The sequence below is a fragment of the Caenorhabditis briggsae genome (genome assembly GCF_000004555.2).
Source record: "Caenorhabditis briggsae complete genome, chrV, whole genome shotgun sequence".
NCBI classification, from domain to species: Eukaryota; Metazoa; Nematoda; class Chromadorea; order Rhabditida; family Rhabditidae; genus Caenorhabditis; species Caenorhabditis briggsae.
The window spans coordinates 13524887-13550949 of record NC_013488.2 but is presented as its reverse complement, the minus strand read 5'-3'; the positions used below and the strand labels follow the sequence as shown (position 1 = coordinate 13550949).

General features: G+C 38.6%; 13 protein-coding genes across 13 annotated transcripts; 7 read left to right on the top strand and 6 right to left on the bottom strand.

Moving 5' to 3' along the window:
• Nucleotides 1-558: 558 nt before the first annotated feature.
• Nucleotides 559-1791, top strand: Cbr-nstp-10 (the record flags this gene model as incomplete). Its single annotated transcript, XM_045238002.1, has 5 exons — nt 559-629; nt 675-729; nt 778-1220; nt 1266-1580; nt 1626-1791. The coding sequence occupies 5 exons, from the start codon at nt 559-561 to the stop codon at nt 1789-1791; spliced, it is 1050 nt and encodes a 349-aa protein (XP_045096743.1).
• Nucleotides 1792-2035: 244 nt separating this feature from the next.
• CBG19306 lies at nt 2036-2410 on the bottom strand (the record flags this gene model as incomplete). The annotated part of the gene is made up of 2 exons (XM_002637527.1): nt 2036-2251; nt 2315-2410. 2 exons carry the CDS (start codon nt 2408-2410, stop codon nt 2036-2038), a joined length of 312 nt encoding a protein of 103 aa, XP_002637573.1.
• Nucleotides 2411-2794: 384 nt separating this feature from the next.
• CBG19305 lies at nt 2795-3208 on the bottom strand (the record flags this gene model as incomplete). Its single annotated transcript, XM_002637526.1, has 2 exons — nt 2795-3007; nt 3128-3208. The coding sequence occupies 2 exons, from the start codon at nt 3206-3208 to the stop codon at nt 2795-2797; spliced, it is 294 nt and encodes a 97-aa protein (XP_002637572.1).
• A 249-nt stretch (nt 3209-3457) lies between these two features.
• CBG19304 lies at nt 3458-3884 on the bottom strand (the record flags this gene model as incomplete). The annotated part of the gene is made up of 2 exons (XM_002637525.1): nt 3458-3694; nt 3753-3884. 2 exons carry the CDS (start codon nt 3882-3884, stop codon nt 3458-3460), a joined length of 369 nt encoding a protein of 122 aa, XP_002637571.1.
• Nucleotides 3885-4180: 296 nt separating this feature from the next.
• Nucleotides 4181-4698, top strand: CBG19303 (the record flags this gene model as incomplete). The annotated part of the gene is made up of 2 exons (XM_002637524.1): nt 4181-4330; nt 4465-4698. The coding sequence occupies 2 exons, from the start codon at nt 4181-4183 to the stop codon at nt 4696-4698; spliced, it is 384 nt and encodes a 127-aa protein (XP_002637570.1).
• Nucleotides 4699-5165: 467 nt separating this feature from the next.
• Nucleotides 5166-7425, top strand: Cbr-mdf-1 (the record flags this gene model as incomplete). Its single annotated transcript, XM_002637523.1, has 5 exons — nt 5166-5370; nt 5419-5991; nt 6039-6301; nt 6366-7240; nt 7296-7425. The coding sequence occupies 5 exons, from the start codon at nt 5166-5168 to the stop codon at nt 7423-7425; spliced, it is 2046 nt and encodes a 681-aa protein (XP_002637569.1).
• Nucleotides 7426-7706: 281 nt separating this feature from the next.
• CBG19301 lies at nt 7707-9281 on the top strand (the record flags this gene model as incomplete). Its single annotated transcript, XM_002637522.1, has 6 exons — nt 7707-7905; nt 7951-8414; nt 8462-8599; nt 8642-8750; nt 8795-8892; nt 8940-9281. 6 exons carry the CDS (start codon nt 7707-7709, stop codon nt 9279-9281), a joined length of 1350 nt encoding a protein of 449 aa, XP_002637568.1.
• A 236-nt stretch (nt 9282-9517) lies between these two features.
• On the top strand, nt 9518-10969 carry CBG19300 (the record flags this gene model as incomplete). Its single annotated transcript, XM_002637521.1, has 4 exons — nt 9518-9601; nt 9650-9872; nt 9916-10587; nt 10635-10969. The coding sequence occupies 4 exons, from the start codon at nt 9518-9520 to the stop codon at nt 10967-10969; spliced, it is 1314 nt and encodes a 437-aa protein (XP_002637567.1).
• A 135-nt stretch (nt 10970-11104) lies between these two features.
• CBG19299 lies at nt 11105-11794 on the bottom strand (the record flags this gene model as incomplete). The annotated part of the gene is made up of 3 exons (XM_045238000.1): nt 11105-11410; nt 11451-11684; nt 11729-11794. The coding sequence occupies 3 exons, from the start codon at nt 11792-11794 to the stop codon at nt 11105-11107; spliced, it is 606 nt and encodes a 201-aa protein (XP_045096742.1).
• A 159-nt stretch (nt 11795-11953) lies between these two features.
• Cbr-tag-329 lies at nt 11954-13377 on the bottom strand (the record flags this gene model as incomplete). Its single annotated transcript, XM_002637519.1, has 5 exons — nt 11954-12508; nt 12554-12633; nt 12789-12954; nt 12998-13082; nt 13133-13377. 5 exons carry the CDS (start codon nt 13375-13377, stop codon nt 11954-11956), a joined length of 1131 nt encoding a protein of 376 aa, XP_002637565.1.
• A 1412-nt stretch (nt 13378-14789) lies between these two features.
• On the bottom strand, nt 14790-17397 carry CBG19297 (the record flags this gene model as incomplete). Its single annotated transcript, XM_045237999.1, has 5 exons — nt 14790-14961; nt 15690-15799; nt 15884-15973; nt 16024-16635; nt 17377-17397. The coding sequence occupies 5 exons, from the start codon at nt 17395-17397 to the stop codon at nt 14790-14792; spliced, it is 1005 nt and encodes a 334-aa protein (XP_045096741.1).
• Nucleotides 17398-19923: 2526 nt separating this feature from the next.
• On the top strand, nt 19924-21517 carry CBG19296 (the record flags this gene model as incomplete). Its single annotated transcript, XM_002637517.1, has 3 exons — nt 19924-20008; nt 20895-21044; nt 21369-21517. 3 exons carry the CDS (start codon nt 19924-19926, stop codon nt 21515-21517), a joined length of 384 nt encoding a protein of 127 aa, XP_002637563.1.
• A 3153-nt stretch (nt 21518-24670) lies between these two features.
• Nucleotides 24671-26018, top strand: CBG19295 (the record flags this gene model as incomplete). The annotated part of the gene is made up of 3 exons (XM_002637516.1): nt 24671-24762; nt 24814-24987; nt 25388-26018. The coding sequence occupies 3 exons, from the start codon at nt 24671-24673 to the stop codon at nt 26016-26018; spliced, it is 897 nt and encodes a 298-aa protein (XP_002637562.1).
• Between the last annotated feature and the right edge of the window lie 45 nt (nt 26019-26063).

Here is a 26063-nt window from a genome sequence, read left to right as displayed (position 1 = left end):
TTGAGTTTTTTTTCTTGACTTTTTCTTTTTGAGATTCTTGCAAGAAACTGAATTTCCGCTTCTTTCCTCGATTTTCATCTATTTTTTGTGCCGAAATATATTTCAGCGAACAAATTTTTAAAGCTCGCATTAATCGGAAAAAGCTGGTGGTTATTAAATAGGTTGCTCAAATTTCGAAATTGAAATTTTTAGAAAATATCGATAAATAATAAAAGTTTAAACTTGTTTTTCAAAGTTTGTAGTATACATTTTGTTTAGCTCATCTATTCAGCAGTAGTTTCATCGTATCGATTTCTCACCTATAAATAGTTTAAATCGAATGATAAATATTCAAAATTGAACAAAGGCTGATGAAACAAGCAAAGCGTGCGTATGTACTCATGTCGCTACACCCGCGGCAATCATTTCTGGCGATGGCCTAGGTTTGGATGGTGGACGAGTGTTTAGCTTATTCTCTTCCACCACTGCGTTTTCCACGCATTATGTGTTTGCCCTCCCCTTCTCCGTTGACAACCATTATTCAACCCCAAATTTTTCAGTTTAAACCGCTTCACAACCATGAGGAATCGGGAGAATCCAACAAAATGGGAGAGCTATAAACAAGTTATAACAGCAGTTTCAGCCTATTGGTAAGTTTTTTTCAGTTTTTCTCAAATAGAAATCTTGTTTTCCAGGATCTTTTCAATTGGATTAGTCTTCCTGAACAAATATCTTCTGTCTAGTGTGAAGGTAAGGTACTCAATAGAACGACTGAACTACGGATTCCCAGTTTTCCAGCTCGACGCTCCTCTCTTCATCACATGGTATCAATGCCTGGTTACTGTATTTCTATGCCTCCTGTTAAGCAAAATTTCCAAAAATTATGGCATCTTCAAGTTCCCATCTATGCCAATTGATGCCAAAATCAGCAGAGAAGTGTTACCGCTTTCTGTGGTCTTTGTCGCTATGATTTCATTCAACAACCTATGTCTTAAATATGTCGGCGTCAGTTTCTACTACGTGGGTCGCAGTTTGACGACGGTATTCAACGTCGTCTGTACTTATCTGATCCTCGGACAAAAGACATCAGGACAAGCGATCGCTTGTTGTGGCCTCATTATTTTCGGATTCTTTTTGGGAGTGGATCAAGAAGGAGCAACTGGATCTTTATCGTATACTGGAGTTATTTTCGGAGTTTTAGCGAGTCTCTCAGTTGCTCTTAATGCTATCTATACTAGAAAGTAAGTGTTTCAATAGGTTAAAGTAGATCCAAAAGTAACTTTCAGAGTACTCTCATCCGTTGGTGACTGTCTGTGGCGTCTCACAATGTACAACAACCTGAATGCATTGGTTTTGTTCCTCCCGCTGATGCTTTTCAATGGAGAGTTTGGAGCCGTGTTCTACTTCGACAATCTTTTCGATACCACTTTCTGGATTCTGATGACTCTTGGTGGTGTCTTCGGCTTCATGATGGGCTACGTCACTGGCTGGCAGATTCAAGCAACATCTCCATTGACTCATAACATTTCGGGAACTGCAAAGGCGGCTACGCAAACTGTGATGGCTGTCATGTGGTACTCCGAGCTGAAAACTCTTCTATGGTAAGTCTGTAACGATTTTTTCAAAATTTCATCTGAAATTTTCAGGTGGACAAGCAACTTTGTCGTGTTGTTTGGATCTGCCGCGTACACCTACGTCCAAAAGCGGGTTATGGATAAGAAAAATTCTGGAGCATCTCCAGCCAGCCAGGCAAAGTCTGACGAGATCAAGTTGTTGGGACGAGATGGAGATGCAGCTGAAGAAGCGGTTTAAAAAGTTTATAAATATTATTTTGTTGCATTTTATTCACTTTTCTGTGCAATCGGTGTATTTTTTCTCTTTTCTCCAGATTACAGTTTCTCATGTGATATTTACGGTAGCCATGGCTTTTAATGTAATTAGCAATTTAATGAAAAAATTGAAATATAAATATTTATTAGTGATTTTTATGAGTTCTTGTTTCATGACAGAGCTTAACTTATATTATATTACATGGGATACAAAAATTGGAGAGGATTTATCCACCAAATCCGTAAAGAGTTCTTCCCTGGCGCTTCAAAGCGTAGACGACGTCCATCGCTGTGACGGTCTTTCTCTTGGCGTGCTCACAGTAGGTGACGGCGTCACGGATGACATTCTCAAGAAACACCTTCAGTACTCCACGAGTTTCCTCGTAGATGAGTCCGGAGATACGCTTGACTCCACCACGACGAGCGAGACGGCGAATAGCTGGCTGAAAATTGATATTTGTGATAAACAAGCTTATAAGCTCCAGCCAAAAAGTAGAAATTCTTACCTTAGTGATTCCTTGGATGTTGTCACGAAGGACTTTGCGATGGCGTTTAGCTCCTCCCTTTCCAAGACCTTTTCCTCCCTTTCCACGTCCGGACATTGTTAAAATTTAGTTTAAGAAAGAAGAATAACGGTGGTAAACAGACAAACGTCACGTACCCCTTCTTGGCTTATATACTCCTCTCTCTCCGTTGGACATGGGCGGAGCCAAACCTAACCACCCTGCGGGGACACATACTGGAGAAGCGCCAGATGCCCGAAAGATACGCAAACCCGACGGCATGGCGTGCAACGCGATGGAAAGACGCGGGAAATCTGTTCAAAAAACTCGACGACTAGAGATGTGTGTATTGAATATGGAGAAGAGGCAGAGGAAAATCTGAATTGTGTGATGTGGTTAAAGAAAAATGCGACTGTGTATGAGTATATTTATTGAAACAGTGATTTAGAGATCAATAAAAATGGTTCAAACTTCGGTTAGAAATTAGGCATTGTTGGAGCTTCCTTGCTGATCGTTCTTCTGTCCAGAAGTCGACTGTTGTTGTTGTTCGGATTCCATCTCTTCTTCCTCCTCATCGGATGGAATCTCTCCATACTTCTCAGTGGCCACCTTGTTGAACTGATCGTTTGTGGCTTGACGAAGAGCGCCGAGAAGAGCTGGGTCGAGAGCCAAGCCTTCTGGAAGACCACCACCAATCTGAAATCAATAAATCTTGCGAAACAGTTTGTCGAATTGAAAATTGGAATTGTTAGTGGCTACTGTAACAACTGTTATAACAGTTCTAGCTCAAATTTAAACAGTTAAAGAAATATTTACCTCTTTTAGCAGATCCGCGAACTGCTTATCGCTGAGCTGGAGCTTCTTGTTTCCTTGGCTCTTCTTGGTGTTCTTTGGCATAATTGACGTTGGGTGTAGGCAGACAGACTGACACAAAATTCCGCTGTTGCGCCCTCCTTATGACCCCTTCTACGGTGGAGGGGCGGAGTCTCTTCATAGCCACCTGGTTCCCAGAATACTTCCCAGAAGAACAGTATCAAAGTTTTAATGGTTTATTGATTAAATAGATGGTAAATATTCAAGTTCACAAATAAATATAGGGATCAATGAAGATGACAGGAATTTATTATTGGGAGATCATCAATCGGATTACTTGCTGGAGGTGTACTTGGTCACAGCCTTGGTTCCTTCGGAGACGGCGTGCTTGGCAAGCTCTCCTGGAAGGATGAGACGGACGGCGGTCTGGATTTCACGAGATGAGATGGTGGAGCGTTTGTTGTAGTGGGCGAGACGAGAAGCTTCGGAGGCGATGCGCTCGAAGACGTCGTTGACGAAGGAGTTCATGATGGACATGGCCTTCGAGGAGACTCCAGTATCTGGGTGAACCTGGAATATTATATATTTCGTAATTTTCTAAATAACATCATTTCTGGGTCAAACTAACCTGCTTGAGGACACGGTAGATGTAGACGGAGTAGGATTCCTTTCTGGCATGCTTTCTCTTCTTGTCAGTCTTTGGCTTCTGGGTCTTGGCAGCCTTCTTAGCTCCTTTAGCGGATGGCTTTGGTGGGGCCATTGTACAGAGAGAAGAGGAAAAACGAAACGAGACGAATCGATGTAGTTTCACTAGTGCTTCGCGTGTGCGTCGCGTTTCGCTTTTATACTGCGCCAGCGGTGGCCTCCTCCTCTCGCCACCGAGAACAAGGCTCCGCCCCCACCGGACGAAATGTATAAAAGGAGAAGCGAGCGCGTGTCGCGAAAGCGTTTTTCGGATCGATTCCTTTGCCTGCTTGTCCTACTTTTTTGCTTCTCTCTTGCTTCCAAATCATCCATTTATCCCATTCGTTACTTTTTTCCAGAACTTCTTCAATCATGTCTGGACGTGGAAAGGGAGGAAAAGCTAAGACCGGAGGAAAGGCCAAGTCTCGTTCATCGAGAGCCGGACTCCAGTTCCCAGTCGGACGTCTTCATCGTATTCTCCGTAAAGGAAACTATGCCCAACGTGTTGGAGCCGGAGCCCCGGTGAGTTTCTTTTCAGAATAAAACTTTCGGGTTACTGTAGGTGATGCTAACTTTATATTATTGTTCTCGTCAAGTCTATTATTGGAAACCACATCATGGGTAAACACTCGTTTTTGAATCAAAATATTTTCCAGGTCTACTTGGCCGCTGTCCTCGAATACCTTGCTGCTGAAGTGCTCGAGCTCGCTGGAAACGCTGCTCGTGACAACAAGAAGACTCGTATCGCTCCACGCCATCTCCAGCTCGCTGTTCGTAACGACGAGGAGTTGAACAAACTGTTGGCCGGAGTCACCATCGCTCAAGGAGGAGTCCTTCCAAACATCCAAGCTGTTCTCCTTCCAAAGAAGACTGCTGCTGACAAGGAATAGAGCTTTATGTGAAAGCTTTACAGACCTAAAGATACTCTTTTCGCCCATTCGTCTGTCTAATTTATATGTCATCTTCAAATCCAAATCCATGTTTAAACTGTAAATGAACCCTGAATTCCGCACCTTGCATCATTCAATAAACATTGATGTTTGAAAAAATAACTGTTTAAATCAAATAAAATGTTTGTTTCAGGTTTTATACTATTTATCGAACTATTTTGCCTGAAACCAATCGAATTACCAAAAAAAACACTTCAAATCAATGAAGAACAGTCAGCCACTAATCACGAAAGAAAGTGTGCGGCGGACTTGCAACGACAGCCTCCGCACAGAAAACTGGGCGGAGCTTTTGATTTTTTTTCTGTTCGCTTTGTTTTCTGTTTGTTTGAAACCAATAGCAAAAACGTTCACAATATCGTTGTTTTAATTAGACAACAAATATATCGAAACCAAGAATATCTTGCAGCATGAATTCCGATGATGAAGTTTATGACGATGATGAGTATGAGGAGTCTGAAGCAACGATGTTATTCAAGGATGAAATTCAGAAACAATTCAAGAAGGAGTTTCCATTAAAAGCAGAAACCGAGAAAAAACTTAGACAGTCAACATTCAGAAAGCATGCCCCAGTGGAAGCTCGGAAACTGAATTTTGATATGACTTTGTCGCCGAGTAAGTTTTTTTTTTCAATTTTCCAATCAAAAATATGTAAATATTAAGTCGTCTCCACTGCCCCGTTTGAATTGGCCAGCGCGAAAAAAGATAAAGAGTCTGCACAACGACGGCTGACTGCTCTCGAAGAAGAGCATCGTCGATTAAAAGAAAGCGAGAAAGCAAAGGATATGAAGCTGGCCGAAAAAATGATTGACTTGGAGACGATGCGAGAAAGTGTAATAGAATTGAAAGAGCAGATTGAAATACTCAAGCGAGAGAACGTTGAGACAGTAACAGAGTTCAATCAAGTCATAGAAATGTGGACTAGCTTCGGAAAGAAATACTACACATGGTACACTATCGCGAATGCTCAATTGGAGGCTGTACAGTCTTACGTCAGCAATGATGGGAAGTTCGACAGCCAACAAGAGGTTGCTCAACTCAATGAGATCCCGCAAAGAATGCTCAGATCTCTTGAAAACTTCGAATATGATTACGAAACCGTTGAAAAATTGGCTTCAGGAAGTTTACAACAGTACTCAGGTTCTGTATTTGAAGTACGTCGAGTTGCCTCACCAGTTGCGACGATTGAAGCAGCTAGACGCGCTGATGTTTCTTCCGCCAACTTCACTCTTCCAGGTAAATCCATTTTAAATTTAACGTAAATCGAAGAAAGCTCTTTCCAGCATCCAATCTGACAGTTCTGGATGATCCTAACAACACTTTGCTTGACCAAACCATGATGACCGATCGATGTGCTGCAAATCGATCACTTATAGATTATGAGAAAGACGATAAGATTCAACGGCTTTTGCTGGAGAATAGTGTTCTTAAGGATCGTTTAAATGTATCAATTGGGCGTGCAGATAAATCTCTTCTAGTTGAAGAGAGGAATCGGGAGCTCGAATTCGAAAACAAAACTCTCCAATCGCAGCTGGATAACACTTTCGTAAGTTTATGGAAAACTCTCGATCTTTATCCAATGTTTAGATTCCAAACGATTCTTGTTTCAGGGAGAAATCCAGGCGATGCGAATGGGTCAGGCGAGAGATATTTTCAAGATCGATGAGAAGATTTCCACGGAAGAAGACAATTCTGCTAAACAACTGAAGCTTATCAACCGATTAAATGATCTCATTGTGAAGAATAATCAGCTTGAGAAAGACTTCGCTGCAGCCACGTCTCGAATGACCAAAATCATGAGAGAAAGTACTGATTGCGAGCGTCGAAACGAGCGTCTCGAAGACGCATTCTCAAGTGAGAGGGTCAAGAGCCAACAGTTAGAGGCAGACAGAGATCAATTTGCTGCACAGTTAGAATTAAAAACGGCAGAAGTCGAGGAGCTAAAAAGACAGTTAGAAGAAAATCAAAATCTCCTTTACGAAGCGCTAAACAAGACCATTACAACTCAATCAGATGTGCCTTCTTCATCAATTGCTCCAACGGATGCAGGAAACAATACTCAGATCTTCCACATGGCTACGAACCCGTTACAAGAGGCTCATGCAGAGTTCCAAGCATCGGAAAGTAGAAAACGAAAGATGACTGATGCCCCAGATGGAGAGCAGTACAGAGAGCAGCAGTTCGCAGAATTGGAGGAGCGTCTCGATATAGCCATACGCGAGAAGAAGGTTCTGGAGGACAGTTACAACCTTCATAAAGATCTTGCTTCCAAGTTCCGCCAACTTTGTATTGCACTAACTGGTCTTCAAATCAAATTGAAAGATGCCGACGAAGGAATATGTACTGTACAAAGCGAATATGAAGGAGGATCCGAGAACTATTTTGTTTTCAAGTACTTCTTTGGAACTTCTCGAATCGATATGCTAGATGTGAAGAGCGATTCATCAGAACAGATGCTCAGGAAATGGGAACCCCTCATGAAGAAGTATGTTTCGTTGTGTAGCTGGTTATTTTAAAATTAAAAATTAATTATTTTTCAGATACATTGGAGAGCGGAACTCAATTCCAGCGTTTTTGGCAGCAATGACACTTGATCTGGAGCAAGAACGCGAATTCGATGAGACGATGCATGAACGGACTCATACGTTCAGCGTTCTACATGAAGATTGAGCAAGCTTATAATTTCAATTTTTATCTCTCTCGCATCCCATTCTGAGTCGGATTTCATTTATTTCTCTCAATTCCCTTGTACGAATCTCTATGTTTCCTGTTTCTGAACTCTGAATTTATATATTTCCCCAAAGCGTGTAGTGATTGATGGAACAAAATCACAAAATAAACGTTCTCCTTTTTTCGATTGTAACCTCGTTTTAGTAAAATGTTAATTTATCATGAGATGTTATCTGTGTCTTTCTGTAGGTTAGCTCTTCTCTAGAAATGCTGATTTGCAGATGACGTCATCACCTAAAATCAGTGATGTCTCTTTTATTTCGGACTTTGTGTCCAAATATCAGAAAGGCATGGAAATGACCTATACCATCGACGGAAAATCTCGCGAAAGTGAATTCAATAAGAAAATGGGCAGTGTTGCGATCATCCTATTTCACAAAGGACTCAATAAGTTCTTGCTTGTGCGGCAGTTCCGTCCAGGTTGAGGATTAATGACTCCCATGACACTGATTTAGATGTTTTTAGCGGTCTTCGTTGGTCATGTCTCCCGTCTTCCCGAGAATGAAGGAAAAGATTTCAACGAGATCGACTGGAACAACTACGACCCGGAACTCGGCTTCACGATGGAACTTTGCGCGGGGCTTATAGACAAAGAGGGACTTACTCCTGCTGAAATCGCATCTGAAGAGGTTGCTGAAGAGTGTGGTTATCGTGTTGATCCGGAAGATTTGCTTCATATAACCACATTTATTGTTGGAGCGCATCAGTCAGGAAGTCTTCAGTATGTGTATTATATTGAAGTAGATGAATCCATGAAAATCAGCGAAGGAGGAGGCAATGTTCACGACGGCGAGGTTATCACAAAAGTGTTCTTAACACCGGAGGAAGCACTGGCTATAGCTCGTCCAGAAACCCATGCTGTTGTTAAGGGTCCTCCAGGCGTCCTCTTCGCAATGCAATGGTGGTTTTTCATTCTGAATCCAGACAGAGTAAGAATCCAATTAATTGAAAACATGAGCAATCAACCTTATTTCAGAAAGGTCTGATTGCCAGCCCACCATCCGATTATAAATTCATCCCTCACAATCCGAAACCCATCTCTAACGTTCAGTTTACAACCGATTTCGATAAGAAGAAATATGGGTACAATCCGAAAAGAATGACTTTTACTATGGTAAATTTTTAAAAAATTCCCAAAAAAGCCCAATTCTTTTAGCATGGAATAACGCGTAGCTGGGATCTCGCATTGTGTCCGGACACGGCGACTTGCATCATGGTGGATATGACGAAAAGACAGCTGATACTATTGCAAAAGTTGAGACCTCGTGAGTTTTGAATTTAGCATTATCAAAGAAAGTGTGTTTCTCAGCTGTATTTATCGGAAAATGCCGAGCCATGGAGGAAAATATTGGCAAGTCTTTGGACGAGATCGACTTTTCAAGTTATGACGCCAACATGGCGTATACTGTAAGAACTAGTATTACCTACATCAGTAGGTCATTCGATTTTTCCAGCTTGAACCGGCGGTCACTAAAGTTCCTCAACACGACGATCCTCGGAAGTTCATTCGAATCGCAGTCAAGCATCTCGGTTATGATCTCCCTGAAACTGATTTCCAACTCAAAGGCAAATGTATTCCTGGAATCGGACAGTCTGGAGACACTCAGTTTATCTATGCAGTAGACGTCAGTAAAGCGAGAATTTGTGAAAAAGAAGAAGATGAAGACATTGAAGAAGTTCGCATCGGATTCAACGATCTTGCTTCTCTGTACACACAACATCGTCTCGGTGCGCCAACCACATACTATGCCATTGGTTTCGTTCTCGATCAGCTACTTGAAAGACATACTTTGTAAAAAAAACATTCCAAACTCTCTGGCCGGAGCTCTGGTGATAGAAATTTTAAATCTTGTATATTTTTGAAGCTTCCCAGTTAAAATTATCAGTCTTTTTCGGTTCCCAATAAATCATTCTGACTATTAAAACAATTTATGCATCTGTTTCCTTTTGTCTTCTGAACAATGGTTATCTGAACTTTAAATTTTTGAATGGAAAACTAAATAAACCTCTCACAATCTGCAAAAGCTTCCAGATGACGTTACTAAGTACAATCACGCGATGTGTTTGTAGAACTACGATGTTTTTAGTACAGCAGCAGAGAAGCAGTGTTTGTATGGTATATTAAATTATCTAAAATTCTAAGACATAAATATTTAAAGTCCAGATCACACCTAAAAAGCCACCGGATGTAGGAACACCGAAACAAGTTCGTACTGTAACTGAGAAAAGTCTACAAACTGCGTTCACAGAAGAGGAAAACGATACGAATCGAGAAATTATGCAAAATTTTGAAGAAAAGTGGCAGATGACTGATTTGAAGGAGAAAGAGGGAACATTATTCTCACAGTCTGATATGGAAAATATCAAGAAAATGAAAGCAGAAACTGGTATTTGATTCAAGAGAATGTATTTTTTATTTATTATTTACAGGACAGGCAACGTATAGAAAAATTGACTATACGGAAGGAGAACTCGATAACTCTGTCCTAACTGAACCACCATCTCCATCGAATCCACATCCGTTTGATGCATCCGACCTTCCTCCTGTACACTCTCATTCTCTCGTCCCATTTGTAAACCATTCTACTCTTCTACGGTTTCTAGTTGACATTGGGGTGGATCTAGCTGAAGTCGAGAATACGACTTCAATCGGAAGACACCTTCTACGATTACAAATGAAAGATGTTCGACAGAAAATCGAATTGATGCAGAATGAAATCGGCTTTGAAAACGAAGAAATTGGAGCATATCTGACGAGAAACCCATTTTTCCTGCTTCAATCTGTTAATGATATGCAAACGAGGCTCAATTATCTGGAGATGAAAAAATTCACGAAAGCTGAAAGACGGAAAATTGTGAATGAGTATCGATATTGGCTGAATTGTAGTGTTAAGTTGATCGATTCACGTCTCGGATGGTTGCAACAACAATTCAAGCTGTCTGCAAAAGTGACAAGGGAGATAATTGTCAAAGAGCCCCGAATTATAATGTTTGGAACTGGACCATTAGAGAGGCTTGTTAAGATGTTTACGAAGGAATTGAATTTCGACATGAATCAAATGAAAACTCTTGTTCAAAAGGATCCAAGGCTTTTTATGATGGGTAAGCTCTCTTCTTTTTTGTATAGTTAGATTATGCTGAACTTTCAGATTCCAAACTGATTTCAAGAACATATAAATACGTTCGAGATGTTATGAGAGTTAATAACGAAACTATTCTGGAGCACCCATTCATACTACGATGCTCCCCCAGCGTCATCAAATCTCGTCATGACTTTTTGAATCGACTCGGACGTGCTCAATACCAACTCGCAGAAAAAAGCGAATCCAAAAAGGATGCTTCTGAAGTTTACACTCCAGAAGACTCGGCGCACTCGGACCTCGTCAGTCTTGAACACTTCCTCTACCCATCAGACGCTGGATTCGCCATGTTAGCTGCTAAAACTTTTCCCGTGGCTTATGACAAATTTTTGAGAAATTCCTAATCTGTTTTTCTGTTGTTTTGTTAGGTTCTAGCGGGTGCTTTCTTGTTGATTTTCGAATAATTGTTTTTTTTTCATATTCAATGTTTATTTTCGTAGGATCTTTGTAATAGATTAGTTTTCATGAATTTTTAATAATCATCTTTCCAACAGTCCATCTAGCGATTCTTGCACTTTGCTGACTGTCCAGTACAATTTCTCGAGCTCCTTCGCAGACAAATTTACTTGTTTCACTCCTTTATCGGTGGATAGTGTCAGAGTTGCCTCTCGATCCGAAAACGCTATGTTATTCTGTCGAGCAACAGCACGACAAGTCCAATCGGTAGAAATGACACGTGGGATGTTCGAGTTTGAGCATGAGGCAAGCGATTCTACGAGTTCTGTGAAAGTTTCGGAGGAGTATGCTTCCAGAATCCCTTTGATTACAGGTGCCGGATAATTTGACTGAAAAAAAGCTCTTAAAAGCTAGTGAAGTATATCGAACCTCTTGTAGAAGATTCGCAAAATTCTCAGGCTTCGGTTGAAAGAATATGGCATATTTCCATACGTTCAGAAGTTGTCGGCACTGAATAAAAAAGGATTGATTTTCAAATTTTATTAAATAAACTACCAGTTTGTACAGCTCTTCTGGCTCTCCTCCAGCCATTTCTTCAGTGCTGAACAGAGTTGAAACATTTTCTTCTTTCAGTGGATATTTCTCGAAAATTCGAATTGAGGCCTGATGAATAACGAATTTTGAAGTTTTGCGAGATTTCTACTTACTCTGCTTGTGATTTTTGACTTTGCAATTGTTTGAGAATCATCCCAGGGTTGTAGAACAGGCTCCATTTTGCAAAATTTTTATGAAAATTTTTTTTCAGAAATCGTTCACGAGGACTACACGAAAGTCGGGGTCTAGGCTACCCACCAGAAAAATAAAGCGGGAAGTTTGAATTTATTCAGTTCAACAAACGAATCGCATAAAAAATGAAAAAGATTATCAGAATTTCACTCTGGAACTCTTGCACCTGTCCCGAGTGACTCTATTCCACACCAATCTTCTCCTCGAATAATTCGTGCATGTCCCGCTTCTCCCCAGTCGCCACTCCAAGAGTTTCTGAAGATCCAATAGTCGACTTTTTTTCCCAATGAATTCACTGTTGTTCCGAATCCAATAATAACTCCAGAATGATAATGTGTCTCCTTTGCATGATCACAACCCGGAAACTGTAGAACATCGCTTTTGTAAAAGTTGAAATCGTCTCCAATTCTGAAGGCAACCGAAACTGGAGTTTTAAGGGCAACAAGATGATAGGTGATTTGATATTCCGCATTAAATGGATCAATCGAATAATAATCCAATGTCAATGAATTCAGTTCCCGCTCGTATTTGTCCGCATCACAATGGCCTGTTTCATTTGATCTTTCCACTGAATACGGATATTCTGATTCCAAAGTTACACCAAATTGTTTGATGTATTCTAGACCATCATTTGGTAGTCCACCTTTGCATGCTGGACCGTGTTGAGCTGCACAATCACAGATTTCTTGATCGGAAAGTGTCTGAAATTCAGGGGCTCAGGTGATCTCCAGAGCTGTGAAACTTACCACCATTTTCTTCAAATGAACGGAATATGCGATTTCGGCTAGGGCAGTTGCAGCAAATGCCCAGCAAGATGAACATGCGCCTGAAGTTTCAGAAATGGGACTACCTCAAAACCGGTATTAGAAGGGCCGCTCTGATTGATGAGCCCCCCCAACCCCCCCTTAAATACCCCACGAAAAATGAGGCAAGCCCTTCTAATACATATTTTACGGTAATGCGAAATTCTTGAAGTATTACCTTGGTCCTTAGCATCTCCAACGATATATCTTCCTCCTAGCTTTATAGTTCTCAAATCAAATTTCTTGGGAAGATCAATGGTTTGGCGCTTCACACGATGCTTTGATGGATCGTACATTGGAATCATATTTGTATCATTCTTGGGACCCATTTTGAAGAAGAGTCTCTGGAATAAATTTTTAACTTGGATGGCTTGAAATCAAACCAACATCCATTTCTTGTTTGGTTCTATCACTGAACTTATTGTGACCGAATTTCGTGTCTTGTCCCATTTTCCCAGAACGCTCATTCATTCTGGAATACAAACGAATACGGATGATACCCAAAAATTCATTAAGACCCACTTTCCAATTTTATTATGAGTAGCAGTGAATAGTTGGAATCGGAATTTCTTTTCAATTTCATCTTTATAACTCTTTTTGTATTTCACAATGAAGTCTTCGAATTCTTTGTATATATCATCCGGATGGTCTCGATCAATGTTAATTTCGAAAAACGAATTTTCGAAATTCTCACCAAAATCAAAAGATAGAGAGATTTGGAATATTTGGAACAGAAAGATAAGTAAAAAGGAAAACGACTTCTTCATTGTCTTTTTGGGTTGTCCGTGTGACGGACTGAAATGATAAAATGGAAAGAGGAAACAAGCAAAAAGTTATGGAGGATATAAAAACGCGGGAACATAAACATTGCTTCCTGTGCAAAAGAGGCTGAAACATTTTGGAAGAATTGTGGGTGGAAAGACAGGAAGCAAAACTAGAAAAAGAATGACAAGTTGAGTGAAAAGACCTCCGATGGAAGCAAAAAGTTGCAAAGTGAAGAAGTTGCAGTTGTTGAGCTGGGAATTTAGAAATTTCAACTTTAGCATAAATTCCTTCTACAAATAATTCTGCTGAAACCTCAAAGTAAACAGAATAATATCTCAAGATCACATAGAGAGAGGGGTTTTCAAAAAACGGCGGCTGAAGGTTTAAGAATTGGCTCGTACTTGCGCTTTCAAGAAAATAAGGGAAATATTCAGACAACAAGTTTGGAAGGCAATCAGTAGTATTGGGACCATAATGAAAGGAATGCGTTTCTTCTCAAAATATTCTTTTAAAAATTAAGAATCATATTACAAAATTGTCATAAAATCTCCCATTCAAGTGGTGGACAAAATTCTCAAAATTTCTCAAAAAATTTTTTTCAGAAAATGACTGAAATGTAAAATTTCATTGAATACTGAGTATCAAATACTAATATTCATGTTCTGGAGAGCGGAAATGATCGACTTTGAAAACCGATGTTTTTGCACTGAAAGCGAGATTTTTGATACTGAAACTGGATTCTAAAATTTTCAGAGGTGTTTAGATAGACTATCCTTTACCAATCTTGAAACTTTCATCAAAAGCAAAATTGACGAGGTGCTGTGGTTCCCTCGTTAGATCTTCAGCCGCCGTTTGTACGCTTCTCGGCAACCTTGCCATACCTGCGACTTCACAATTCTAATTGTTTACTGTATGAAGTTGTAGGAAATTCAGAGGTTTAGAATTATTACTCTCAATTGCCATTCTCACAATTTCAGAAGTCAGGAGTCAGAAGTCAGGATCCACTAAAAATACATTGGAAAGTAAGCTGCAAACTCAGAAATTGGATTAATTAAGCCTTCAAGATTTCCTATTCTTTCCAAAATTCACTTTTCAGTATTTTAATTTCGTTTCCCCTCACTTTCCTCCAAACCTTCACAGTTTACTTGCGAGCTTTTTACAAATTTCAAGTGTTTTCTGCATCTCCCCTTCACCCACGTCATCCATTCATTATTTCTCAATTTCTTGACTCCGTAACCATAAGATTCATCTCGTTTTCCGTTTTGTTCCTCCCCCCGGAAGATTTATTTATTCGTCACCCAATAGACAAACAGGACAAGGACAAGAAAAAAGGCATTTATTTTTAGATATCGATGACATTTATTTTTATTTTACTACTGGCTCGAATATAAATCTTCTTTTCCTTCTTCCTTTTTTAGTCTTCGTCTTCGTCTTTGTGGGAGAAGAACGTGTGTTCGTGATCAGAAATATAGTTTCCAGTAAGGAAATCCACAGAATCATCTAGTGAAGTTTCCCAACGATGAGCAGCTTCTCGTTTCAAATTTTCATCTGGAGAATCGGCAAGTGTTAGAAGAAGTGACTCGATTCTGAAAGTAGAAAATTATATGAAGAAGAAAAGAATGACGAGAAAATTGGTTGTGTGTTTTCAGCCAATTTTGATTTACATGATTTATAAACATACGGCATTCAAAACAAGGCGAATGAAAATTCGTCATTTTTTGAATCATAACCAATTTTTTCTCTGTTTATCAGAACATTATTCGCTATGTTTCACAATATCTCATGTTCCATTCTCTCGCTCATTTTCTCTTTTTTGTCCACACAGTGATTTTTTCCGGTAAATTAAAAAAATAGCTTTTTCGCCGTACTTGTAAATGCGCTAACATTAATACCGTAGGAAAACTAGAGTGACCGTGTTTCCTCTAATAGAGCCCAATACAGTTCACTTTGAGCTGAATTATCTGGGTTTCTTCTAAAGATATCAAATAAGTTTCAACATGTAACTCAATTATCATAATATCACAAACATTTTATCAGTTAACAGATTTTCGATATCTCTCATACGAACTGAGGTAATTGAGCTCAAAGTACACGAATTGGGTCGGGCTACTATTAGAGCAAATACGGTAGTCCCACCACGAAATCTTTGAATTGAACTGCTGAGTCGCTACACAGGGCGGCCGGCATTCCTTAGGAAAAAGTGCGGAAAATTTTTTTTGAGAGGTTTCGGATGCAATGCAAGCACCGCGTAGCGACTAGTAGCTAATTTTTACTGTAGTATTACGGTTGTTCGCATTTGAGCGCATTTACTAACCCGTTCATCACTGCTTTTGCCTCAAATTCCTTGAACCATCTTTTCAAATCGGGAAGTTGGAAATTTGGCGGATGCGTATCCACAAGAGTGTAAAAGTAGACTTGAAACACCTATAAAATTGTTTCAATAATCTCATTTTTTCTCATTTTTCGGAACATCTGGCTTTTTGTATTTTGCTGTTCTCATATACCCACTTTCATAAATTTCTTTCTTCGAATGTCAACATCAGCAGATGTGACCAGCAAATTAGTCAGATCTTCGACGGGATTTCCAAGATGAATGTTCTTAAATTTTTAAACTTTAAACTTTGATTCAATTTCATTTAGAGACCCACCTCCCATTCCGTGATCTCTACCAATTTTCCATCTTCATCAAATCTGCATGTATCCCCTGATAACCTTCCATGTGTGATCACTTTGTGTTGATGATTCTCTTCATCATCTTCTTTTTTATGTGTCTCCAAATGATGTGTCAGAATTCCAATTTTTTGAGGAATTGAAGCTGGATTCACGAAGTACCGTGCTAGTTCTTGTGTCACAGCAGACTCTAGAATCTCTATGACTTCTCGCTGAATCTTCTTTCTATACATTTTGATGTTCCCATAATTCTCTTCCACATCCAAAGCACATCTCGCAAGTCTCGAGTTGGCTGCATGCAACGTGGCAATTTCTCGAGCTACTCGTTCCAGCTCCGGAAGTGTCAATCGGGAACGAGCACTTCCTCTTTTCTCGGATTTCGTAACGAAAACCGAATGTTTGATATCTCCATCGCTGACTCGGAATCGCCTATAAAACTGGCCACTTGCAATTGAAATCTTTTCGGCCGTCGAAATTTCATGCCAGAAAAGAGAATTGTAGTAGGCGGCGAGCTTGCTTCCCTCCTCCAATTGTACGTTCAAATTCTCGGAATCTCGCACCAAATGCACTCGGAAGTGGCCCTCAGCCGCCTGAAATCAGATGCGATGAATTGACCTTTTTCTGATGAGACCAGCTTTTCAATCTTTGAAATTTATTTAGTTTGGTCCTTTTTGTTGTCAATACTCTAATATGAAGCCACCCATTACCTGCACTTTGGGCTCATATATCTCGGTTTCTATAACAGATATCAAAAAGCGGTCAACTGCCAAAATATTTATTAGAATATCAAAACCATTTTATTAGTTGGTCACTTTTTAATATCTGTTATAGGAATCGTGATTTATAAGCTCAAAGTTTAAGTATACGGTGACCTTCTATTAAACCTTTCCTCCAACTTCTAGCGCATATATATTCAACGAAAAAATGCTATCAACGAGTTGTTAACTAGAAAAATTTACCTCTTTGTATTTTGTACATTTCTTCAGTTAACAAAACTTTTCTAGCGTTTTTGGGTTTCAAGATATACACCCTACATGAAGACATTTCGAAAAAATTACGGTATTTCGAAGTTCAAATATTTCTTCTCGGTTATGATATCATTTTCTTCAGTTTGTAACAAACAAAACAGTCGGAACCAATTACTCAAATTGATAATAATTATAATAGCTATAATTTTATTATAAGGTCACTAAAATCCTCTGGTATCACTATCTAAATGCTTCCCCTTGTTCCTTCCTTCCCATGACTTACGTCTAATTCCACTACAGTAACCCCATTGATTGTTGCAATGGCTCGAGTTCTGTGGCATTTGTCAGTTCAAGCGTTTTGACCATAAGATCCGTAATGTGCATGGTCAAGAAAGGTGTTTCTGAAATTTTTTGTCTTTTCGTCAACAAAATAAAAAATGCCAAGAGTCAAAAATGAAACTACTGATATCAGGAGGAGGAAAAAACCGAAAAAGGGGCGAGCATCGGTTATCAGTTTAGAATGTGCGGGAGAAAAAGAAGAATTCTCTAATTGCAGTCTTTCGTCGCATTTATGACGCTGATTTTGATGATGGGGCGACGACGAGGCGATGTTTCTCGCAGAGAGCAAATAACACACTTGCAAACACCATTTTTAGGGAAAAACGCAAAAAAATGGCATTTTTGCTGAGTCACATGTCCTGAAAAATGTGCTGAAAATATATTTAGAAGAGCAGAACGAACCAAAAAATGTGGAAAAGGAGGAAAACATGACCTAGATATTGACTTGGTCGATTTCTGAAGGAGGTAATAGGATAGGGGGTAATTCAAAAAGTGGAACAAGTTTTGAAGGATAGTTTCGAAATGTAAAAATGTTGCAATATAATTTCGAAACCAAATATGTTTGTATTGAGGAGCATATTTTAGTCATTCGACCAAACAATTGAAAATATTCATTCGACACAATTATGGACGATGCTTTACGATGCACGCCATTGAATTCTCAATTAGAGTCAACTTCTCAAACTCTTTGTTTCTGTTTATTTTTTTTTTTGAAATTGGTTTCTCGGTATTCGAGAATTTTGGATTTTTCAGCATTTAGAATTTTTCGGCACTAAGCACGGAGGTTTTTTTCGGAGCATTTTGTACACGCGCTCGGACGCTAATATTCAGACTTTGGACCAATTTATCTCGGTTGGTTTCCAAAAAGTGACCAACTATAATTTTTCTGAAATTATAATTAGCATTTTTACAGTTCATCACTTTTGATTTGGAAATGAGATATATGAGCTCAAAGTTGACGGTTTGCGAGCGATAGTGTAGTTGGTTCACAATCGTCAACGAAAAATTTCAAAAAACGTTCCGGAAAAAACAGCGTGCCTAAGAAATTACATGTTTTTTCCAACTTTTTCTCACTCCAATGAACTGGTTGTAACTTTATCAATATTATGAATGATAGTGTATTTGTAGAGACAGTTCTACAACTTTGAATTCAAATCAATTTTTGTTATCATTGAATTAATGCGACGCTGTGAAATTACAATTTTTTCTTCGAAAATATTAAGCAGCTGAAATATAATGAACGCTGAAATTTTTCGTTTCTGACAACTGAATGATTTTCAGGCGTGTTACGGTAGTGTCACATGACTTCCGTTATGCCTTTCCCCTATTTTCCAGTTCAAACGTTTACTCATTTTTCAAAATACGTCAACCCGGTGTCACCTCCACCCACCCAGCTTGACCTGAAAATAGCATCATTTCAGATTCACGAAACAACCACCGCCCTGTTTAGAGAAGTAAAAGTTGTAACCTTTTCCTTATTTATCAGTTCCTCTCTTCTCCCTATTCTCCGATTTTTGTAGTTAAACCTAAACGGCTTATTTTTTCCTGTCTCATCAAGAAGAGAAAGAGGACGGTGAACCCGGGCTCTTCATTCTTCAAATTCCTTTTTGCTCCAAACATGTATACTCTTTTACAAATTTGTCATGAGTCTTACTTTTGTATTAAACTTTTTTGATACAACCGTCTATTGTAGCTCGTCATTCAGCTTGTAATTTCTGATCAGAATTTGAGGGGTTCGGCTTTTCGACCGAGTTGGGCCAGGTTATGATTGTAACTTGCCCAAGAACGGCTCTATAGCGGACCGTAATTCAATTTTGGTCAGAAGTTGAAAGCTGAAATACTATTAGGATTGAACCTTGTCATAAGTTTGTCGGAGTTTGGTCGGCTTTAGTAGCGGTCTTATCCGGAATCTGACCAACCTTTGATCATAGGTTTCCGTTGACGCCCGAGATTTTTAAGGAAAAAATCCCAATGCAAATTTTCATACTACTGAAAAACTAACTTACCACTGCTGGAGCATTTTGTATTTCGTATAGGTGTAAGAAGCCTACAAAACCTCGACTCCGCCGCTATAGTATTAGTTTAGATTTGGGTATAAATACTTTTTTTCCTGAAAATTCAAATGTATCTAAACCAGCCAGGCATGATTCTTATTAGTTGATTCTTCCTAGACTCTTCAAAATCCAATGAGTCTTGATTTGATCTAAAAATATCATTTTCGAAGGAGGGGGCAATCTCATTCATCTCTCATCGTGAAATTCTTAGAGCTATCATTTTTCCGTTTTTGCCGCCATCTCTGAATTCCAATCTCACTATCTCATTTTTCAAATACCAAGAAACCTCTTCTCACTTCCTTTCACCCCCACACATAATATATCCAAGAAGGCGGAGCTCACTCAAACAGAGCTCTTCCACACGTTTCCTCTTCTGTTCCTTTTCACTTCAAATGTCAATTCTTCTTCTTTTTGTCTATCCGACTCTTCCAACATATGCATTTCCTTTCTCTTTCCTGCTCACTTTTTTGTTTTGTTTGAGTTCATCATTTTCTAGTCGTATTTCTTTTTGCTCCAGATGAATTTACTTTTGCTTCTTCTCCTTTTGGTCACGACATCTGTTGGTTATTACATTGATGATTCTAGAATGGAGGAAATCGAATGTGAGTTATATTGAGATGGTTCCCAGGGGCTCATAGTTTTTTGGATGTTAGATAAATAGAGTGTGTTAGGACTCTTCAGGGATACACGTCATCTATCTTCCACTTCAGGGATTCAGAAACATTTTGAAAAAAAGGGATTGATAAATAACCCAAGTCAGAAAGTGACGATTCTTTTGGAAGAAAATTGAAACCTAATAGGGGATGATACTCGAATAGAGCTAAATATTACACTAAACATGACCGTATACATGTCCCAAGCATAATTCTTCAGAAAAGTTATATTTTGTTGGTTTGCAAATGTAGAAGTTCCATTTCTCAGTTTTTTTTTTGCATTTTCGAAAATCACCAATTTTTCAGAAATTTAAATTTCTATTTTTGATTTTTTAAAAATTTGGAAATTTCTATATTTTCCAGTTTTCTTGAAATTTCAGGCCCTCAGAGAAAACTTTCTGGAAAACCTGAAATTTGAGAACTGTAAAATTTAGATTTTAGAAAAATTTAGACATTCTGATTTGCAATTACTCCATTTTTCGGTATCCAGTTTTCCAAAAGATTCGGGTTCTTAGAACTTTCTGCATTTTTTCTTTTTTTTGTGTTTCGAGTCTTTGAATTCTTAGAATTCTAGAATTTTTAGAAATCAGCAGTTTTCCAGATCTATTTGCAATTTCTGTGTTTTTTCGACTTTCGAATTTTTTGGGATTTTGGAATTTCTGAATTTTCGAATTTTCCAGAATTTTAAATTGTATTTTGTTCAATTTTCATAAATTATTCTCAATGGAAGTGGTCAAAAATTGATCAAAGTTATGGAAAAAAAGTATATGGTTCCCCTTCAGCACCTCGGGCCAAGAAGATTTTCCATGTATGATATAAACCGTCCAATATTTAGGCTCCATCGTCGCGATTCTCTCTGACCAAATCGAAGAAAGCAAAGACTGTAATCTCAAACATCTTCTGAAGAATGACCCGTTATTCAAACCATTGATCCAAACCAACGCTCACAAGAAGCGAAGCGCTTATGAAGTGATCGGAGTCCAGAGTAAGTATACTTGCCGGATTTCCTTTAATAGGAGCCCACTCGTAACATCAACTTTGAGGTCACTTATCTCAATTTCTGTAAGAAATTTAAAAAATCTGTCAATTAATACAATTTTTATCATGATATCACAAATATGTTATCAGTTAACAGATTTTTGATATTTCTTATAGAAGCCGAGATAATTGAGCTCAAACTTAACAGAGAGAAGGGTTGTTCTATTACAGGTTTCACCGTAACTTGATTTCAAGACGATCTGAATACGAATCTTTAAAACAACTTCGTGTCTTAAGACTTTAAATTCATAAAACCATATAACTGTTTCAGCATGCGAGGAAAACGAGCCATGCCGAATCGGTCGTACTCGTTCTTGTCTGTGCCCGGAAGACTTCGTTTGTGACACCACTCCAGCCAACAAAGACGTTCATCTTTGTGTTAAACTCGGATATTTTCGAATGTTCGGAGCCAAGAGATAAATTTCATCGCATCTTAACTGATGACTGTATATGAACCGATGACATCTTTCTCTCTTGTTTTCTCTTGTCTTCGATCTCTTTTTCTTTTTAATCTTTTCACATGAAAGAAATCATAGAAACCTTCTTCTCTCCAGCTTTTCATAATAAAACTTCTCGAGTTTGAAAAAAGGCTAACCTAAAAAAACGAAAACCGAAAGTTACAAGTTAGATGACGTTGTGGACACAGGTGATAGACCAATTAGAACGTGAAAAAAACGAAGGACATTGGGATAGAGGTGGAGAGATAGAAATGGTAAAGGTTTCGAATTCTGATAAATTAGTTTGACCTTGTGATATGGGATAATTCTAAAAAGTCACGAAACCTGAGAGATCTTTGGATGCGGAATTCAATGTGTAGTGAAAGCAAAGTTTACCATACTACACATACTACAAAAAGCGTTCTTCTTGTTTCTTTGCATGAACAACAACAACAACTATTAGTTCTTCATAGCTATCAGTTTTGCAGAATGACACCAAAAAACAACTTTTAGGTATACTTATTTTCAGTCATTGTTTTTCAAGAGTTTTATAAGTGTAATTACACGAAATGGACGACCCAATGGCTAGACAACCGGTTGAGAGATTTCGACCATTTTTTACTTAAAAAGGATGATAGATGGTCTACAAAAGAGATAATTTCAGGTGAACTTCCATTAGGGAGATCTAGACAAGTACAGAACAATTTAGGACTTTGAAAAGATGTGAAAAGAATTTATTCGAACTTTGATGTGATTCATATTGTACCTAAAGGCCTATCAGAGAATAAAAATCAGGAGAAGAGAAAACATTTTCATGTGTCGGAAGTTCTTTAAAAACTTGATGTCATTAAGAAAGGCAATTTGTTATTTTGGTGTTTTAATTGAAAACAGAAAACTGTGACCATCTAGAAAAATAGGCCAATTTTTTTCGGATCCTTCTGAAAGTTTCAGGGAGCATTTAACCATAATAGAGCTAATTTCAAGTTGCATCACCCCTCTCTAAGGCAGATTGGAACTGTACAGGGTGGCGCACAATTACCCGGACTGATAAAAACGGGTATATCTTCAGACATCAGTACTTTGTAAGCACGAAAATGACAGAAATATGATTTTACGTTTGTTTCAAAGCGATTTCTCAAGACTAGATAATGTTATGATTTTCCAAAGATGAACAGCATAATGTTTTTTGCATGCCTTTGTGATTTTGTTGAAATGAAGCAACTTTGACAAGCGATAACTCACTTCAAAATTGATCAAATAACTCGAAACTTAGACAGTTTAAGAAGTGAGACGTGGAGCGACGAACAAGTAAAAAAACTAGATTGAATCGCGCCGAAGGCTCACCAGCTTGCTGGTAAATACATAAATTTTTGGGATGTTCTATAAGAATCTGAGAATGAATAATCCAAAATGGGTTTCTTGGCTGCCACATGGTTTAACTGGAACCCCCAACGACTAGTTCTCGTTCAACTTTCTCTTCTCCATTTCCCTCCATTTGCAAAATATTGTTTTCTTGTTTTCTCCATCTACCAATTGGTCCTAATACTCTATTCATCAAAAGTATTTCTAATAGTAATCATATTCCAAAAGCCTTTTTTATGCCAAACTTTCTCTTCCTCTTCCCCTACCAATAGACACAAAAAATTGCTTCTCATCTCATTCTATTCATCAACCCGTCTGCATCATTTATCTCTTTCTTCTTTTCTTCTTCATCTGTACTTTTTAATCTGTGGTTAGAAATAGTAAATGACCCAAAAAGAAGAGAAAAAAGCTGAATTTCCAGTTTCTTAAAAAGAATAGAAAATCCATGGGTGGCTGAACAAGGTGTTGTCCAAAAAACAATTTCCTTCTTTATTTTTCTCTCCATTCAACATGAGATTCTTTTCTCACTATCCTCGTTTTAATCTTGTTGTTTTTTCTGCTCTTCTCGAGACAAAATTTCTGGTAATGACAGAATTTTTATTGAATTTTCTCTGGATTTTTAGAGACTGAACTTCAGTCTAAACTTTTTGTTTCAATTTTTGTGATAAGTTCAGTTTTTTAATCATCCACATGAAGCCGTTCTAGCAAAAACAAGAAATTTAGTGAAGGTCAAAGAATCCATACTTTTGCCAATGTATATGCTTGACCTAGATATGACGAACTTGAGAACACCTTTAGCCAAATTTCAAAACAAAAATTCCAATTCTCAAAAAAAAAAAAAACTTTTTCAATCTTTTTCAAATTGATTAAATCATTCTACACAGTATTTTTAGCTCTTTAACCTTTGTGCATAACCCCATCAAAATTCTATAAAGTTGGACGTTTGGAAAACTTTTCTGAAAATTTTCGGAAAGTTCTATATGAAAATCTGGATTTATGTTTGTAGATGGATTCATTTTTATTTGAACTCATCCAAATGGGATGTCCATTTTCAATTAAACCAAAACTAAATTTCCGTATTTCGTCTAATAGAAGTCCACCCAAACCGTCATCTTTGAGCTCAATTATCTCGCTTCGCATAAACGATATCAAATAAGAGTCAACTGACAAAATGTTTATCATAATATCAAAAATATTTTGTCAGTTCACCACTTTTTGATATCTTTCACAGGAATCGAGATAATTTAGTTCAAAGTTGACATTGTAAATTGAGTGCCACACCACTTGCAATTTTCAGGGCTTCAACGTTTATCATGTTCTATTGAAAGAGTCAAACAGATTTTGAGTCCGGTTTGTTCAGTTATTTTTTCCTCTTATTTCAAACAAAGCCATGTTCGATCACTCCTTTTTACAAAAAAGTTTATATTTTTCTTGTAATGTCCTCTGATTCCCTTATCATTTGACCTCCTCCTCCTCATCTCGTCCTCAATTCTGATACTCTCGAACAAACAAGGGGTTTCTGTCGTTGTAACCTTGTCATCATCATGTCCTCCTTCTAACCATTACACAATCAACGTTTTCTTCTTTTTTCTTTTCTTTTTCTCGACCATTGTTTCCCCGTCTCCCGGTTTTTTGGGGTTAGCGAGAAACTGAGAGAAGACGAAAGGGGGCGTTCCTTATTCTTTTCCAACTTGTAAAAGGAGGTGGAGAATCAGAATCAGAATAAAGGCGAAACGATTTTCAACCAGTTTCAACCATTCAGAAAAAAATAGCCATGAAAATTGTCGCATTGCTCCTGATCATTTCCGGCACTACAGCCTTTGATCACCCATCTCACACTCTTGATCCAGCAATTCCAACTGTTGCGTAAGTGTTGAATTTTAGAAGAATACCGAATCTGATTCTGAAGGTTTTCAGACCTCACACCACAGACTCTTCTGCTGATTCTTGTGCCGGACAATGCGCATTTCAGTTCATGGACAATATCAGATCCCAAATCGGACAAGATCGGGCTTCCTCTCTAATGCAATTGAATTTCAATGACTTTTTGACTTCTTTCTCAAACACTACATTCTTCGAGAAGTTCTGCAAGTAAGTGTTTGTTTTTCCATAGATGGTTGTTTTCCAAGTGATATCATTTCGTTAATCTTTAGGATATACAAACAAAGGATTCCATTTCGGCCGGTCAAAAATCGCGACCAAACTTTTGAATTTGCTCGTCAAAATGAAAGACAGTGTTTGCGTACGAAGTTCAAAAATTCAAAAAGCTCGTTGTGTGTCGTAAAATAAAATGCTGCGTACGCAAACACTCTTTGGCTTGTTGACGCGCAAATGCAAAAGTTCGGTCCGTTATCGGTCGGCGGTCGCGATTTCCGACCGACCGAAATGGAAGCCTCAATTTTCGATCGGCTGGGTGGCCGGTCGGTCAGTCGGCTATATTTCCCGACTGAATAGAAGCCTCAACCCAAACTATTTTTCTTTCTCATTTCAGAATCTACCATAACTTCCAAAACTGTGCCTCAAAATGCACTCCAGGCTTTCTCCATCAACTTCTGATGCGCAGCTCTGAAATCATCGATCACTACTGTGTCTATAATTTCGACGCCATCCGTGAGAAGTTCCCTTGTCTTATCAAAATGCGTCCAAACAAGGAATGTGTGAAGACGTGCACTCCACACCACGACGCCGTCTCTTCGATGACCGAAAACTTTAAGAATCTCGTTTTGAGTGGAGACACAACTCGCGCTGAGCAATATCTAGCTCAAGGATGTGAATATATCACTTGCACTCTCCACTGTGACATTCCAACCATTGCTCATGAATGTGATTCGGAAACTGCTCAACTGGTTATTGATCTGACACGCCGATCGTTCGCCAGCATGGAGAAAATGGCTCTGGATACGAATGCAGTTGCCAAGTGGCCACAAGTTTGTGCTGATGTGAAGACGTACAGAATGCCAACTCCATCGTCCCCACCCAAAGGAAACGATGTTGTAGCACAGAGCAATCAGGTGTCTGATCATCCAGCTAATCCTAAATTGGTTCAAGCTCCTCTTGTCAGATCTTCTTCGATTCTTTCGATCCTTATTGCGGCATTCCTTCCAGTCGTTCTCCTTTTCTAAGAATTCTCAATTCAAAAGTGTATTTGTAAATAGTCTAGATTATAT